At 40.3% G+C, this 15158-nt stretch overlaps 1 protein-coding gene across 1 annotated transcript in view; it reads left to right on the top strand.

Moving 5' to 3' along the window:
* LOC144693957 (sodium/hydrogen exchanger 9-like) overlaps positions 1-15158 on the top strand; it is a 364072-nt gene that overhangs the window by 1217 nt on the left and 347697 nt on the right. The window contains exon 2 of the mRNA XM_078564226.1: positions 2745-2947. Coding sequence (XP_078420352.1) covers positions 2745-2947 — 203 coding nt within the window. The remainder of the gene's footprint in view (positions 1-2744; positions 2948-15158) is intronic.

Below are 15158 nucleotides of genomic sequence, written 5' to 3'. Positions count from 1 at the left end.
CTGAAAGGATAACCTGGCACTGCCTACTTGCAGCACAGCGTGTTTTTAACAGAGAAGGACAACATCATGTAAAACCTGAGTAAAATGTCATGGAGGATTTTTATCTCTCTAAATTTGGGGGGGGGGGGGGGGGGGGGGGAAGGTGGTAGAGGAGTGAAGGGGGTGAGTACCTCTGTGAAATGCTCCTTTGTGAATTGGATGTTCGAAGGCAAACTCCTTCTGTAAATTGGGAGTTTAGAAGAAAATTGCCCCTCTTGAATTGAGGGAGCAAGTAGGGTGAGTGTGTTCAGTACAGGCAACTGTGACTGTTCAGGTGTTTTTTGGTGAAATGATAGTCTGGCTGGTCTTTTAAATATGCGTAGATTGAAATGTGGCTGTATATTTTAAGATTAAAAATCACAAATTGTGGAGTTTGTGAAAAGCCTTAAATAAATCAAGAGGCACCATATTTTGTGCAGAAATCCTAAATTTCACAACAGAGTGTACCTCTAGGAATGCGTGTCACAGTCCAGAGACTGGTTTGGAGGATATTTGGCAGGAGTCTGTGCAGTTCAAGATGTATTTAGCCTGGATTATACAGTCAGCAACCAATCATGGATGTTCACCGCTGCCCTCAACAATCTCATGATCTCTGTGGTGGGAATTTTCCCTTTCCCACCAGTAGTTTAAATCTGGCACCAAGTCGAGGGGAAGTCTTGGCATGCAGCAGCAGTGATGTCAGTGAGCTAGTAGGCAACCAATCATATCGTGGTACTCACGGAGCAAACCAGGGAGTTAAAATCACTTAAAACTTTCACTTCTCATGTAAATGTTCCGATACCAAAATAAATTGTATGTCTGTATTAAGATAGAAGCTAAAACAAAGATAAGCTTAAAAACAAATTCACATTTAAAAATTTTTTAAATCATCATGGAGAAATTTGACAATCTACAAACATAAAATCACCTTTTCCAGGGCCAGTGGGGCTGTTCAGTCGTGATCAGTTATCTTTTTCAGGGCCAGTGGGGCTGTTCAACAGTAACTATGAAGTTAGTACACTGTTAAAAATCCAGTTAAACCTCATTCAACAAAGTGTAAAAATTTCCAAGGTTTTTACAGCGCAAAAGTGGAAGGTTTCACCAAATCATGATTGCGAGGGAGATTGCAGTTTGTGGAAACCTCTACATTGTACCCTATGGAGCAGCATAGGCTCAGTGTTAGCAACTTCTGGATTTCTGCATTATTTTGTACATGTGCAAACTCTTTGAAGTTGCTTTCGGTTTCAGGGGAGTAATGAGGGAAAATGCTTACAGTTTCTCCATCACTACCAAAGCAAAAGCCAGGCCATAACAAAGGCCTTTCCTTGAATGTAATCAAATAGCCTCAATTGATTCCTTCACCTGAACCTACCTTGTGACTACCCAGATTGAATATCCCAGCTCTTAGCTGCACCAAATTTGGGACAGTAAGTGGATAACAGTGACAATCGGTTGTTTTACTTATCTATGTTAAACTATTTATGACAAAGGTTGTTTATAAAACAGTAGGGAAGAGAGTGATATGTCCTTGGCATCAAGACAGAGGTAGAAGAAATGAGCTGAGGAGGTCCTGTACTCAATCTAAATCCTATAATGAGCTACATGGGCTTGAATAGCTTTTTACATTCTAATTGTCTTAGCTTTCACTCACATTCTGAATCATGCAGTAATAATTACTTACCTATTGCACAAGTTCCTTTTTATGTGCCAGGCTGCCCTTTCTTAGGGTGATTTCTATGTTCTTGTTGCGCTCTCACCTCAATTTCCAATTGCACTGTCATGCTTCCGCTCAGAAGGAACTGTTAAAATTGGAAATATGAGCCCTTTGGATAAATGCGTGAAAGTATAATTATTCCCTTGGGTCTTTGCTTGATATAAGAGCTGTATAGAATAAAATTCATAATAATAATCGATATAATACTTCAACAAATTTCTGTTCCTGTATTTTTAAGATGGTGATGCAAAACAAGTGATATTGGATAGGCTGTCCATTATACACAGTGCCTGATATCCAGTTACACTGCAGTCAATGAAATTAAATATCTGGTGCTGCATATACTTGGCAGCCAATCCGATACTACCAGGTTTGCGCAACCACCTAGGGCAAAGTTCTAACCTACAGGCTTCAAAGAATAGAATAAAAATAGTTTGGCTCAGTGCTCTCTGTTAAAATTAGTACTTGTGTGTTTTTTTGTTATTTTCTCCTCTTCAGGTTTCCCCACTCTCCTACTGAGGTGATTTACTCCTACACTTCTTTCTATGTCACTTTGGAATCAGTTATTGGGAAGTGTCACAGGAGAGACTCGCCCACCACATTGCTATTCACCCTATATGTAAGCACCTCAGCTGCATGTGTCAACCCCCAACAGCCTGCAGGAAGACCTGAATTAGCTCACCAGCGTACTGATCAAGCTACTTGTGGTCTTATGGGCTTTTATAACTTCCTTGTTCATTCGTTCAAATGCTGAGAGTGGTAGTGCCGTTAGTTTGACAAAACCATTAAACTCTATAGTATACTAACATTTAAAATATTATCCATAAACAAGCAGTGAGGCACTATTGAAGAAGCATTTATGTGTGAGAGTTGCTGACGTCTGCTTACATTTATTGTAACCCATAAGATGTTGATCAGGAAATATATTTGTTATTAAGTGTGTATTCAGTGGTAATTTTAAGATTGTGAAAAGTTGAAAATCAATTAGTTATGTATTTTTTAATCTCCTTAGGCCTTATAATGGGACTGATCCTCCGTTATGCCATTCCGTCCCCTGACCCTGAAAACAGCATTGTTCATAATTGTGAGGATGTGACCAAGAGCCCTGGTACCTTGCTGCTGAATATTACAGACCGGCTGTATGAGTACGAGTATAAGCGCGAGATTGACAAACACAATGTGAATAATCGGCAGGGAAATGAAATACTTCGCAAGGTAAGGTTTCAATGCAAGACCCACCATTTAGTTGTAATGAACTGTTAAATTGCAAGTGACATCACCTGGTGCAGAGTATCAAGGATATAGAAAGGTAGTTGTCACAGAGTTCAGGTGATGTTACAACTATGAGAAAAAATCCAACTGATATCGCAATGCCCAAATTTTTACAGCGCTGCAACTGTAATACATGAACCACATTGCAGTCTTTCTGTACTATATGACTCACATTGCAATGATATGGTGGATTATTACACTGTTATTACACACCCTATATCTTTGTTTATCTTATTAAAGATCTTGCATATGTGCCCCTTCTGGTCTGCGCAACTTGGCTTCCTTTTGTCATATTTCTCTCAAACATTTTACCCGTTGTAAATGTATATTTATAATGAGCTTTAATGTAAATTCATTGCTGTGATTGTACAATTTGGTAACTGGATTCCTACAAATCCTTCACAATGCTTTCAGAAATTATTTTGTTCAAAACTAACATTTCCTATGTCCAAAATAAAGGTGTAAATAAAATATTTCACAATAATATGAGATTATTCACAATTATATGATTCTTTGAATTGTCTTTTGCGTCCTCTTAATGTCCTAACTGCAGGACTATAAAGCACTTAGCTTCTTCTGAAAGCCTTGGAATTATGCCTCAGTGTGTTGAATTTGGACTGTGTCATCTAAGCATGTGCATATATCAGCACTGTTCAGTCAGGTGTGGAAATGGAATATCTTTCTTTAAATCCAAATGCATTTTTCAAACTTGTTGGAAGAGAAAATATGAATCTTAAGACATTGTTTTAAAATGTCTTTTAAAATGTTTGTGTGTTAACGAGTGAGAAAAAAAGGGTTCTGACTACACATCCATTGTACCTAATGCTTTGTGTTCTATAAATTTAACATTTAGCTGAGAGAAGAAAGTGAGACACCAGGCGCAAAGGGAGGCGAGAGAGGAGTATTTCTTATCTAACTTCAGATTTACAGCATCCACAGAGTTTTGCTTTTGTTGTTTTATCTAATGTTAGGCAACTACTTTATCTCAAATGTGTTTTGTTGACAGCTAGAAAAAGTAAACTATTTAATTTTGCTATGTCAACTGACAAAACATAATGGCAAGCTTCGGCTGTTAGATGCTTCCATAGAGCGAGTTTCTGAAGTCTCCTAACTCTGCCATCTTGTATGCATAATTTGTATTCATCAAATGGCCACAGACAGTGCAATGCATAATTGAATAGTAGACCATATACAGAATAGTGAAGACTTGGACAGTGTCTTAAACAGATTGAACTCCTGCCTTCTGAAATATTCCTAGCCAGTAGCTGTTTTACGTAAAGGGAATTAAATCATGCTGACTGGTGAAATGCAAAGTATTCCTGTGGCAAATGTTGTGAATGCTAGCATACATATAGATTAATTGAACTGAAAAAGCAAATATTTGGACCAGAAGGACAACTAGGAGGAAGTCTAGAATTTTCACTGCGGGCAAATGAAAAGAAAAAGATCAGCTGGACACTCGAGCATGTTCCATACTAACATGGTGCAATTTATGCAAAGCATGACCATGAATTTACATAGTTCATATTCATGTCTACCACAGTCAACCCAGCCAATTCTCTTTTGCATGCTGACAGTGAATTTGTTCTCTCCATATTAACCAGCAACTTGGAAACATAGAAAATAGGAGCAGGAGTAGGTCATTCAGCCCTTCGAGCCTGCTCCACCATTTAATGTGATCATGGTTGATCCTCTATCTCAACGCCATACTCCATACCCTTTGCCTTTAGAGTCTAGAAATCTATCTATTTCCTTAAATATATTCAATGACTTGACCCCCACAGACTTCTGTGGTAGAGAACTCCACAGATTCACCACCCTCTGAGTGAAGCAATTTCTCTTCTTAGTCCTAAGTGACCTACCCCATAACCTGAGACTGATTCCTTGTTCTAGACTGCCCAACACGCAGAAACAACATTCCTGTCAGAATTTTGTGTTTCAGTGAGATTTCCTCTCATTCATCTATACTCAAGTGAATACAGGGCTAGTTGACCCAATCTCTCCTCATACAGCAATCCTGCCATCCCAGGAATCAGTCTGGTGAACCTTCGCTGCATTCCCTCTATGGCAATCCTCCTTTCATAGGTAAGGAGATCAAAACTGCACTTGGTGTGGTCTCACCAAGATCCTGTATAGCTGCAGTAAGACATCCTTGCTCTTGTACTCAAATCCTCTCACCATGAAGACCAAGGTACCATTTGCCTTCTTAACCTGCATGCTTGCTTTCAGTGATTGGTGTACAAGGACAGCCAGGTCCCTTTGTACATCAACATTTTCTAACCTATCACTGTTTAAATAACACTCTGCTATCCTGTTTTTCCTACCAAAGTGTATAACTTCACACTTCCACATTATACTGCACCTGCCATGTATCTGCCCACTCACTCAATCTGTCTACCCACTCACGCAACCTGTCTACATCGCCTTGAAGCCTCTTAACATCCTCCTCGCCACTCATATTCCTACCAAGTTTTGTGTCGTCAGCAAACTTGAAAACATTACATTTGGTTCCTTCATCCAAATCATTAATATATATTATGAATAGCTGGGGCCCTGTAGTACCCCACTAGTCACCGAGTGCCACTCTGAAAAAGGCCTGTTTATTCCTACTCGCTGCTTCCTGCATGCTAACCAATTCTCAATTCATGCTAATATATTACCTCCAATTCCATGTGCTTTAATTTTGCATACTAACCTCACACGTGTGACTTTATCAAAAGCTTTCTGAAAATCTAAATACACCAGATCCGCTGGTGGTCCCTTATCTATTCTGCTCGTTATGGTAAAAAGAATTACGGTAAATGTGTCAAATATGATTTCGCTTGCATAAATCCATGTTGACTTTGTTTAATCCCTTTGATATTTTCTCAGTGTCCTGTTATCACATCCTTTATAATAGATTCTAGCATTTTCCCTACTACTGATGTTAGGATAAATGGTCTGCAATTCACTGTTTTCTTCCTCCCTCCTTTTATAAATAGTGGGGCTACATTTGCCACCCTCCAGTCTGCTGGGACTGTTACAGAATTTACAGAATTTTGGAAGATGACAACCAACATATCCACTATTTCCATGGCCACCTCCTTTAGTCCCTGGGGTATAGATTATCAGGCCCTGGGGATTTATCAGCTTTCAGTCCCATTAATTTCTCCAGCATTATTATTTTTTAGTAATACTAATTTCCTTCAATTAATCCTTCTCACTAGACTTCTGGTTCCCTTGTATTTTTGGGAAGTTATGTGTGTCTTCTCTGAAGACAGAACTAAAGTAGCAGTTAAATTGCTCTGCTTTTTCTTTGTTCTCTATTATAAATTCTCCCATTTTGGATTGTAAGGTCCCTATATTTGTCTCCACTAATCTTTTACTTTTTACTTATAGAAGTTTTTACAGTATGCCTTTATGTTCCTTGCTAGCTTACTCTCATATTCTATTTTTCCCGTTTTTAATCTATCTTTTGATCCTCCTTTGCTGAATTCTAAACTGCTTCAATCCTCAGGCTTGCTACTTTTTCTAGCAACTTAATATGACTCCTCTTTGGATCTAATACTATCCTTAATTTATTTTGTTATCCATGGTTGGGCTGCTTTTCCTGTTGTGTTTTTGCACCAGAAAGGAATGTATAACTGTTGCAAAGCATACATTCGTTCCTTAAATATTAGCCATTGCCTATCCACTGTCATGCCTTTTAATGAAGTTCCCCAATCTATCTTAGCCACTCATGGCTCATATCTTCGTAGTTTCCTTTTGTGTAGATTTAGAACCCTAGTTTCAGATTGGACTACTTCACTTTCCATCCTAATGAGGAATTCTATCATATTATAGTCACTGTTCCATAAAGGACCCTGCACAACAAGATTATTATTTAAAGCCTTCTCATTGCACAATACCAAATCTAGGACAGCCTGTTACTTAGTTCCTCGACATACTGGTACACACTCCAGAAATTCACCCGCCACACTATTATTGCTAATTTCGTTTGCCCAGTCTATATGTGGATTAAAGTCATCCATGATTATTGTAGCATCCTTGTTACATGCATCGCTAATTTCCTGTTGAATGCCATCAACTACCTTACCACTGCTGTTTGGAGGCCTATAGACAACTCCCACTAATGTTTTCTGCCCCTTGTTGCTTCTTAGCTCCACCCAGACTGATTCTACATCTACATTTTCTGAGCCAATATCCTCTCTCATATTGCACAGGTTTCATTCTTAAATAACAACGCCAAGCCACCTCCTTCTCCATTTTGCCTGTCCTTTCTAAATATTGAGTACCCTTGGATATTCAGTTCCCAGCCTTGGTTACTCTGCAACCGTTTCTCCTTAATCGTAATCATATCATACCCGTATACATCTATTTGCTCTGTTAATTCATCTACCTTATTGTGAATGCTCCGTGCGTTCAGATACAGTGCCTTTGGACTTATCTTTTTAACATTTTTACACTTTTTTTTTGTACTATGGCCCTATTTGCTGCTTGCCCTTGTTTCCTCTCCCTTCCACTGTTGCTTTCTACTTTTCTGCCTTTCATTTCTATCTTTGTTTCCCTCTCTGTGTCTCCCTACTCAGGTTCCCATCCCATTGCCACTTTCGTTTAAACCTTGCCCTACAGTACTAGCGAATACGCTTGTGAGGATATTGGTTCTGGTCCTGCTGGGGTGCAACCCATCCAACTTGTACATGTCCCATTTTCCCCAATACCTCAGGAATCTAAATCCCTCCTCCTACACCATCTCTGCAGCCACACATTCATCTGGTCTATTCTCCTATTCCTGATCTCACTAACACATGGCGCTGGCAGTAATCCTGAGATTACTACCTTTTAAGGTCCTGCTTTTTAATTTATTTCCCAGCTCCCTGTATTCTGCTTTTAGGACCTCGTCCCTCTTTTTACACATGTCGTTGGTACTGATGTGGACCATGACCTCTGGCTGTTCATCTTCCCATTTCAGAATGTCCTGCAGCCACTCAGTGACATCCTTGACCCTGGCATCAGAGCGGTAACGTACCATCCTGGTGTCATGTCTGTGGCCACAGAAACGTCTGTCTGTTCCCCTGACGATAGAATCCCCTATCACTATTGCTCTCCCATTCTATTTTCAACCTCTCTTCCCCCCCCACCCTGTGCAGCTGAGCCACTCGTGCTCTCACGGCCTTGGCTCTTGCTGCATCCTCCTGAGAAACCATCTCCCTGTCAGCAGTATCCAAAACAGAAAATCTGTTAGAGAGGGAGATGGACCCAGGGGGCTCCTGCACTACCTGCCTAGTGCTTTTACTCTTTCTGGCAGTCACCCATCCCTTTTCTACCTGTGCACTCTTTACCTGTGGTGTGATCACCTCACAGGCTATCCACGAAGATTTCATCCTTGCAGATGCTCCAGAGTGACTCCAGGTGCAGCTCCAGCTCCAAAACGTGGATTTCGAGTAGCTGCAGCTGGAGACACTTCCTGCACACATGGTCGCCCTGGACACCTGACTTCCCACATCACACAGGAGGAGCATTCCACTTGGCTGAGCTGCCATGCCATGACTTACCCTTAATTTACTCCCTTTACTTTTACTTCCTTTAGTTTAGAGAATATCAAGGACAGAAGAAATATTCATCAGGTCCCACTTACCAACGCCTCTGCTCTTCTTACTGAAGAAAGGTAGAAAATGAAAGGGTCCCTCCTTCCCTCTTCAGCGAACTCCCTCTTTCACCAAACTCCAACTTGAGCACTCTAATGCAGCCCAAAACAGCATTCCAGTGCAGGCTTCGGTGTTGGGGAAACTTTTTGAAACTATAATTCAAGACAAAATTATGACTCACATGGACAAATGCGGGTTAATTAAGGAAAGCCAGCATAGATTTCTTAAGGGAAAATCATGTTTAACTAACTTGCTGGAGTTTTTTGAAGAGATAACAGAGTGTTGATGAAGGCAAAGCTGTTTCATAGGTCAATGTTGCTGTGGGCAGAGCTGTTGATTTGTTGTACATGGACTTCCAACAGACTTATGAGCAAGATTATAGCTCATGGAATAAAAGGGACAGTAGCAATGTGGATACAAAATTGGCTGAGTGACAGGAAACAGTAGTGGTTAATGTATGTTTTTCAGGCTGGAGGAAGGTTTATAGCGGAGTTCCCCAGGAGTCAATGTCAGGACCCTTGCTTTTCCTGATATATATTAATGACCTAGACCTTGGTGTACAGGGCACAATTTCAAAGTTAGCAGATGATACTAAACTTGGAAGTAGTGTGAACTGTGGGAAGGATAGTGTCGAACCTCAAAACACATGGACAAGTTGGTGAATAGGCAGACAGGTGGTAGATGAACTTCAATGCGGAGAAATGTGAAACGATTCATTTTGGTAGGAAGAACATGGAGAGACAATATAAAATAAAGGCTATAATTCTAAAAGGGGTGCAGGAGCAGAGAGGCCTGGATATATATGTGCATAAATCATTGAAGGTGGCAGGACAGGTTGAGAGAGTAATTAATAAAGTATGTTGAACTTGTATGGAACACTAGCTTAGCCTCGGCTGGAGTATTGCATCATGTTCTCTGTGCCGCACTTAAGGAAGGACGTGAAGGCATTGGAGAGATTGCAGAAAAGATTCATGAGAATGGTTCCAGGGATGAGGAATTTCAGTTATGAAGACAGGTTGGGAAAGTTAGGACTGTTTTCCTTAAAGAAAAGCAGCTTGAGATGACATGTATTCAAAATCATGAAGGGCCTAGACAGAGTTAATAGGGAGAAACTATTCCCACTCATGGAAAGATCGAGAATGAGATGGGACAGATTTAAAGTCATTGGCAAAAGCGATATGAAAGAGAACTTTTTCACACAGCGAATGGTTAAAGTCTGGAGTGCGCTGCCTGAGTGTAGTGGAGGCAGGTTCGATCAAAGCATTCAAAATAGAATTGGACTGGAATCTGAAAAGGAAGAATGTGCAGAGTTACAGGAGAATGCCACTAAGTGAATTGCTCAGTTGGAGAGCTGGTGCAGACATAATGGGCCAAATGGCCGCCTTATGCACTGTGACAGTTCTGTGATTCTAAAATTTTCTCTGACTCGTCTCATGCTAATGAGCCTATAATTTCCCATTGTGAAATGTGGATTTTTTTTTGTGTAATCGGTTAATATTAAACTCTGTCCAGGCTTCAGGAACAATCTATGATGTCAGCAAACTGGCTCACTCAGTACAGCTTCCATTTCTTTGCACAGCTTTGGGTAAAAGCTGTCTAGATCAGCAACTCAATCTTATTTAAAACATCTATTCTCTTCCAGATCAAATGTGCATCTTCTTAAATAATGACATATTTTCTGCAATACATGCTGCGTTAATGGTGGTGGAAAGACTTACAAGTGTAAAGACTGATGCCATTTAACATTTCTAGCATTTCGTAGGGGTCAAGCCAAATATCCCCTGCGAAATCATTCAGAGACCTGATGCAGACCTTTATCAACCTCTGACTCCTAAGATAACTGAAAAATATTTAACTGAAGAATTGAAATTAGGGCCTGTATCTACAATGGAACCATCTTTCAGTAGACACAAAAAGCACTACACATTCTGGTAGTTAAAGTAGGGCCCCAAATGGGCCTGATTTTGTTGTCCCGATGTTGGACAAAACCACATCAGGCAATCCACCTCCACCACCCTCCCAGGCAGTGCATTCCAGACCGTCACCACCCTCTGGGTAAAAAAGTTTTCCCTCACATCCCCTCTAAACCTCCTGCCCCTCACCTTGAACTTATGTCCCCTTGTGACTGACCCTTCAACTAAGGGTAACAGCTGCTCCCTATCCAATAGTTGAATCAGTATTTGCAGGGTGGACAAGTCCATATGACCCAGCATTTGTTTAGGATAATCCTAAAGTTACATTGATCCTTTTTATATAGAAAGGGCTGAGTTACTGATGAAACTTGTTCATTTCCATCTGATCCAGCTAAGCTTCTCGTCATTGGTAGCCCCCAGGGTGTTGGGGAATTCAGCAATGGTAATGCCATTAAACATCCAGGGAGATGTTCAGATTCTTTGCTGTTGATTGAGAATGTACTGCTCATTGGCCAGGTTAGATTTGTTCTGCTTTTCATCGAAACCGACATACCAGGGCAATTTTCCACTTTTAGTGGGAAGATGCCAGTATTGTAGCTAAACAACAGCTTGGTGAGCGACATGGCTATCACTGAAGTACAAGTCTTCATTTCTACAACTGAAATGTTGTTAGGCCTTAGCCTTTGCTATATCTAGTGCATTCAGCCTTTCCTTGAAATCATGTGGGTTGAATCGAATTAGCTCAAGACTGGCTCCTGTGAAGATGGGGACCTCATGCGGATGCTGAGATGGGTTATCCCCTCAGTACATCTGGCCAAAGATGGTCGCAAATGCTTCTGACTTCTCTTTTTTACACATGCTGGCCTCTCATCATTGTGGATGGGGATATTCATGGAATCTCTTCCTCTGTTTTTTGTTTAAGTGTTCACCATCATTCACGATTGGATGTGTGAGGACTGCTAAGCTTTGATCTGATCGGTTGGTTGGGAATTGCTTAGCCCTCTCTATAGCATGATACTTGCACTGGAGATAATTAGGTTGGCACCCCATTTTCAGATATACTTGGTGCTGCTTCTGGCATGCTTGTTGAACCAGGGCTGCTCCCTTGACTTGATTGTAATGGTAGTGTGAGGAATACGTCAGATCAGGAGGTAACAGACTATGGTTGAATGCAATTCTGCTGCTCTCATGCCAGATAGTGCCTCATGGATGCCTAGTTTTGAACTGCTAGAACTCTTCTGAATCCATCCTATTTGGTACAGTGGTAGTTCCACACAACACATTGGACGGTGAACACAGTGTGAAGACTGGACTTTGTTTCCACAAGCACTATCAATGCTTGCGTGGATTGATGTACCTGCGACAGGTAGATTAGTAAAGACAAGGTCAAATGGTTTTTTTCCTCTTGGTCCTCTGACCACATGTGCAGCCCAGCCTAGCAGATGGGTCCTTTTAGGATTTGGCCAGCTCAGTCAGAAATGGTTCTGCAGAGCAACTCTTGGTCATTTAAGTCCCCCACCCAGAGTACATTCTGTGCCCTTGCCATCCTCAGCACTTCCTCCAAGTTATTATGCCACAGCCAATGGCTGAGTTCAAATCCCAAAGGGAAACTTGAAACAACTGTCATAGCCCATTTTTGAAATTTATGTTTCAAGATGCAGGCTTTGAATTCAGTAGTAATAAGACCATCGAGTCTCATGAGGTTTTTATAAAACTAAATTAAACATTTATTAATTAAAAGATTGTCAGCACGTACATATGCCTCCAAATTACTATGATAATAACATCTTTTTAAAAAAAAAATCCCCTAATTAACCTGACTTTCAGTTACACCTCAGTTAAGACAACAGTGAATCACAGATTCAAACAGACCCAGGCAAAGCACACTTTGGACAATTGCATTCAAAATTAGTTTCTTTCAACTCTGGGTCCATGCAGACAATGGCTTGAGACTTACAGGTTGGAGGCTTTAGATCTTAGAATCCCTCTACTTTTTACCAACAGCCTCCTCTTCCTTTATACATATTTTCCTCTTTGAATGAAAATTTTCATTGTATCACTATGTCTTTTGAACTTTACCTCTTCTAATAATAAGACCCTTTCATAATACCCACTTTATTAGTAATCCTTGAAAAATAAACAAACACACTGTTCCTGAGCTTCACCTGGTTAGGTGTAGTATTTCACCCCCTCTCTTTGAATCCAAGCTAGTTTGTTTAAAGAAAAATACAAATTTCAACCATGTTTACCTAATTAACATTTCAAATCTACTCTTCTATAAATAAAAGCCTCTAGAACAGCTGGCTTTAATTCAGTTAACACCCACACACCCACACCACACACCACACACCACACACACACACACACACACCTACACCTACTATGCTCTATTTTAAAATAATTTCCAATAACATTATCGACATTCTTATATCTTCTTGACATCCCCCTCCTTATCAAAAAATGAACCACCATAATTCTAAAAGACAGCTTCATTTTTATTAACCCATCTTACACTGTTACATTACCAGATGCATGCATTAACATAACAATGCATACAAATCCTTGGTATCAGCAGAAATCATTCCAGTTCAGTGTCCAGGTTTTAAAATGTCCAATTTTCCCTTTAAGCTTCAAACTCTTGATAATGCATCTGCAAACAGATTTTCTCTGCCAGCAACACATATATTCTGTAGGTTAAATGACTGTAGTAATAAAGTCCATCTGAATAGCTTTTGTCTCCATTTATCCAGAAACTTTAAAGGATTGTGGTCTGTATAAACAATTGTTTCTGCTAAATTGTTTGCCACATAGATTTCTAAATGCTGCAATGCTAACACCAAGCCTAATGTCTCACTGCCTAATGTCTCCTTTTCAACTGTTGAATACCTTCTCTGTTGTGCATTCAACTTGCGTGAAAAATACCCTATCGGTTTTTCAATTCCAGTGTCATCTTCTCGAAACAGTACGGCCCCAGTGCCTATATTGCTTGCACCAACGGCCAACTCACATGCTCTGTCTAATCTCTCTCTGAACATAATCGAGGAGAATAGTTTCTGAATTTTGACCCATCAGTTTTTCATGAATCAATTTCAGTGGTCCCCTTACCTCATGACCATAAACTAATTCAAAAGAGCTAAAACCAGTCGATGCATTAGGAGTGTCTCTAATAGCAAAGGACAAGAATGGAATTCCCCTACCCCAATCCCGTGGATAATCCTGACAGTACGCTTTCATCATAGCTTTTGAAGTTTGATGCCATCTTTCCAAAGCCCCTTGTGACTCAGGGTGATAAGCTGTTGACTTAAATTGTTTTACCCCAAACCGTTCATTACTTCCATAAATAGCTGTGACATACAACCAGATCAGGGTTCAAATTTTATTTCCTTAGGTAAACTGTATCTTGCAAAAAATTTTAGTTAACTCTTCCACAGACTTCTTTGTTGTAATGTTTCTTAAAAGTATTGCTTCAGGAAATCTGGGGGAGACATCTATTATTGGCAGTAAATACTGATTTCCACTTTTAGTCTTAGGAAGGGGTCCTATACAATCAATCGTGACTTAGTAAAGGGTGGAATTGGAATTAAAGGTGCTGGCTTAATCACTGCTTGTGGTTTCCCTATCACCTACATGTGTGACATGTTCTACAGAATTTGACTAAATCCCTATGCAATCCTGGCCAGTAAAAATGTCTTTGTACTTTTGCCTGTGCCTTTCTAATTCCTAAATGTCCCCACATTGGAGTTTCATGAGCAATCCTCAGAATCGCATTTCTCTCCCCAGCTGGGATAGCAATCTGATGTACCTCCCTCTGGTTTTCATTTGCTGAGACATGATACGGCCCCCACTTTCTTATTAGAATATTACCCTTAAGGTACTAACATTCTGGAATACATTTTGCCTTTGTTTCTGAGTAAGCTGTCTGATATAACTGTTTTAATTGCAAATCCTTTTGCTGCAACTCAATTAACTGCCTTGAGTTAAACATCACAACTGCTTTTTCCTCTGCTGTGTCTTTCTGAACAATGTTATCAAACACAGTGCCTGCTAATTGGATTTTAGTGCCCTCTTCCTGCCTTTAAACTGCCTGTCCTTCTTGTTTTTCTTGTTTCAATCTATGTGCCTGTGACCTCGTTATCACAAAATCTGGAAACAATCCAGGATGCTGTCTCTGCAACATTTCTGTTGAAGACACCTCGACAGGCTGCTCAACTACCATTGGCATCACTGACATCTGTGGTCCAGCTATATCATTTCCCAGAATAAATTGAACCCCTGCAATGGGCAATTTTTACACTACTCCGACAGTCACTTCACCAATTTTCCACTTGCTCTTTAAATTTACTGCCCACAATCGAATAGGTTTAGCATCTCCATGAACCCCACTTATTATCACCAGTTTCTCCTATACTCCCTCTGAACAAATATCGCTATCCCACAACACTAAGGATTGACTAGCTCCTGTGTCTGTGTCTGAATTTGAACATCTTTACTCCACCCTGCACACATGGAAAGACTTTCCCTTCACACACACAATCTCTAAACATCTCAGCAACCTGCTCCTCAGAACTCCCTTGAGTAAATTCTGAACACATTCCCACTTATTTACCTATCACT

Source organism: Cetorhinus maximus, chromosome 19 (genome assembly GCF_964194155.1).
Source record: "Cetorhinus maximus chromosome 19, sCetMax3.hap1.1, whole genome shotgun sequence".
NCBI lineage: Eukaryota > Metazoa > Chordata > Chondrichthyes > Lamniformes > Cetorhinidae > Cetorhinus > Cetorhinus maximus.
The sequence above is the reverse complement of the archived record's forward strand: the minus strand, read 5'-3'. Positions and strand labels throughout refer to the sequence as shown.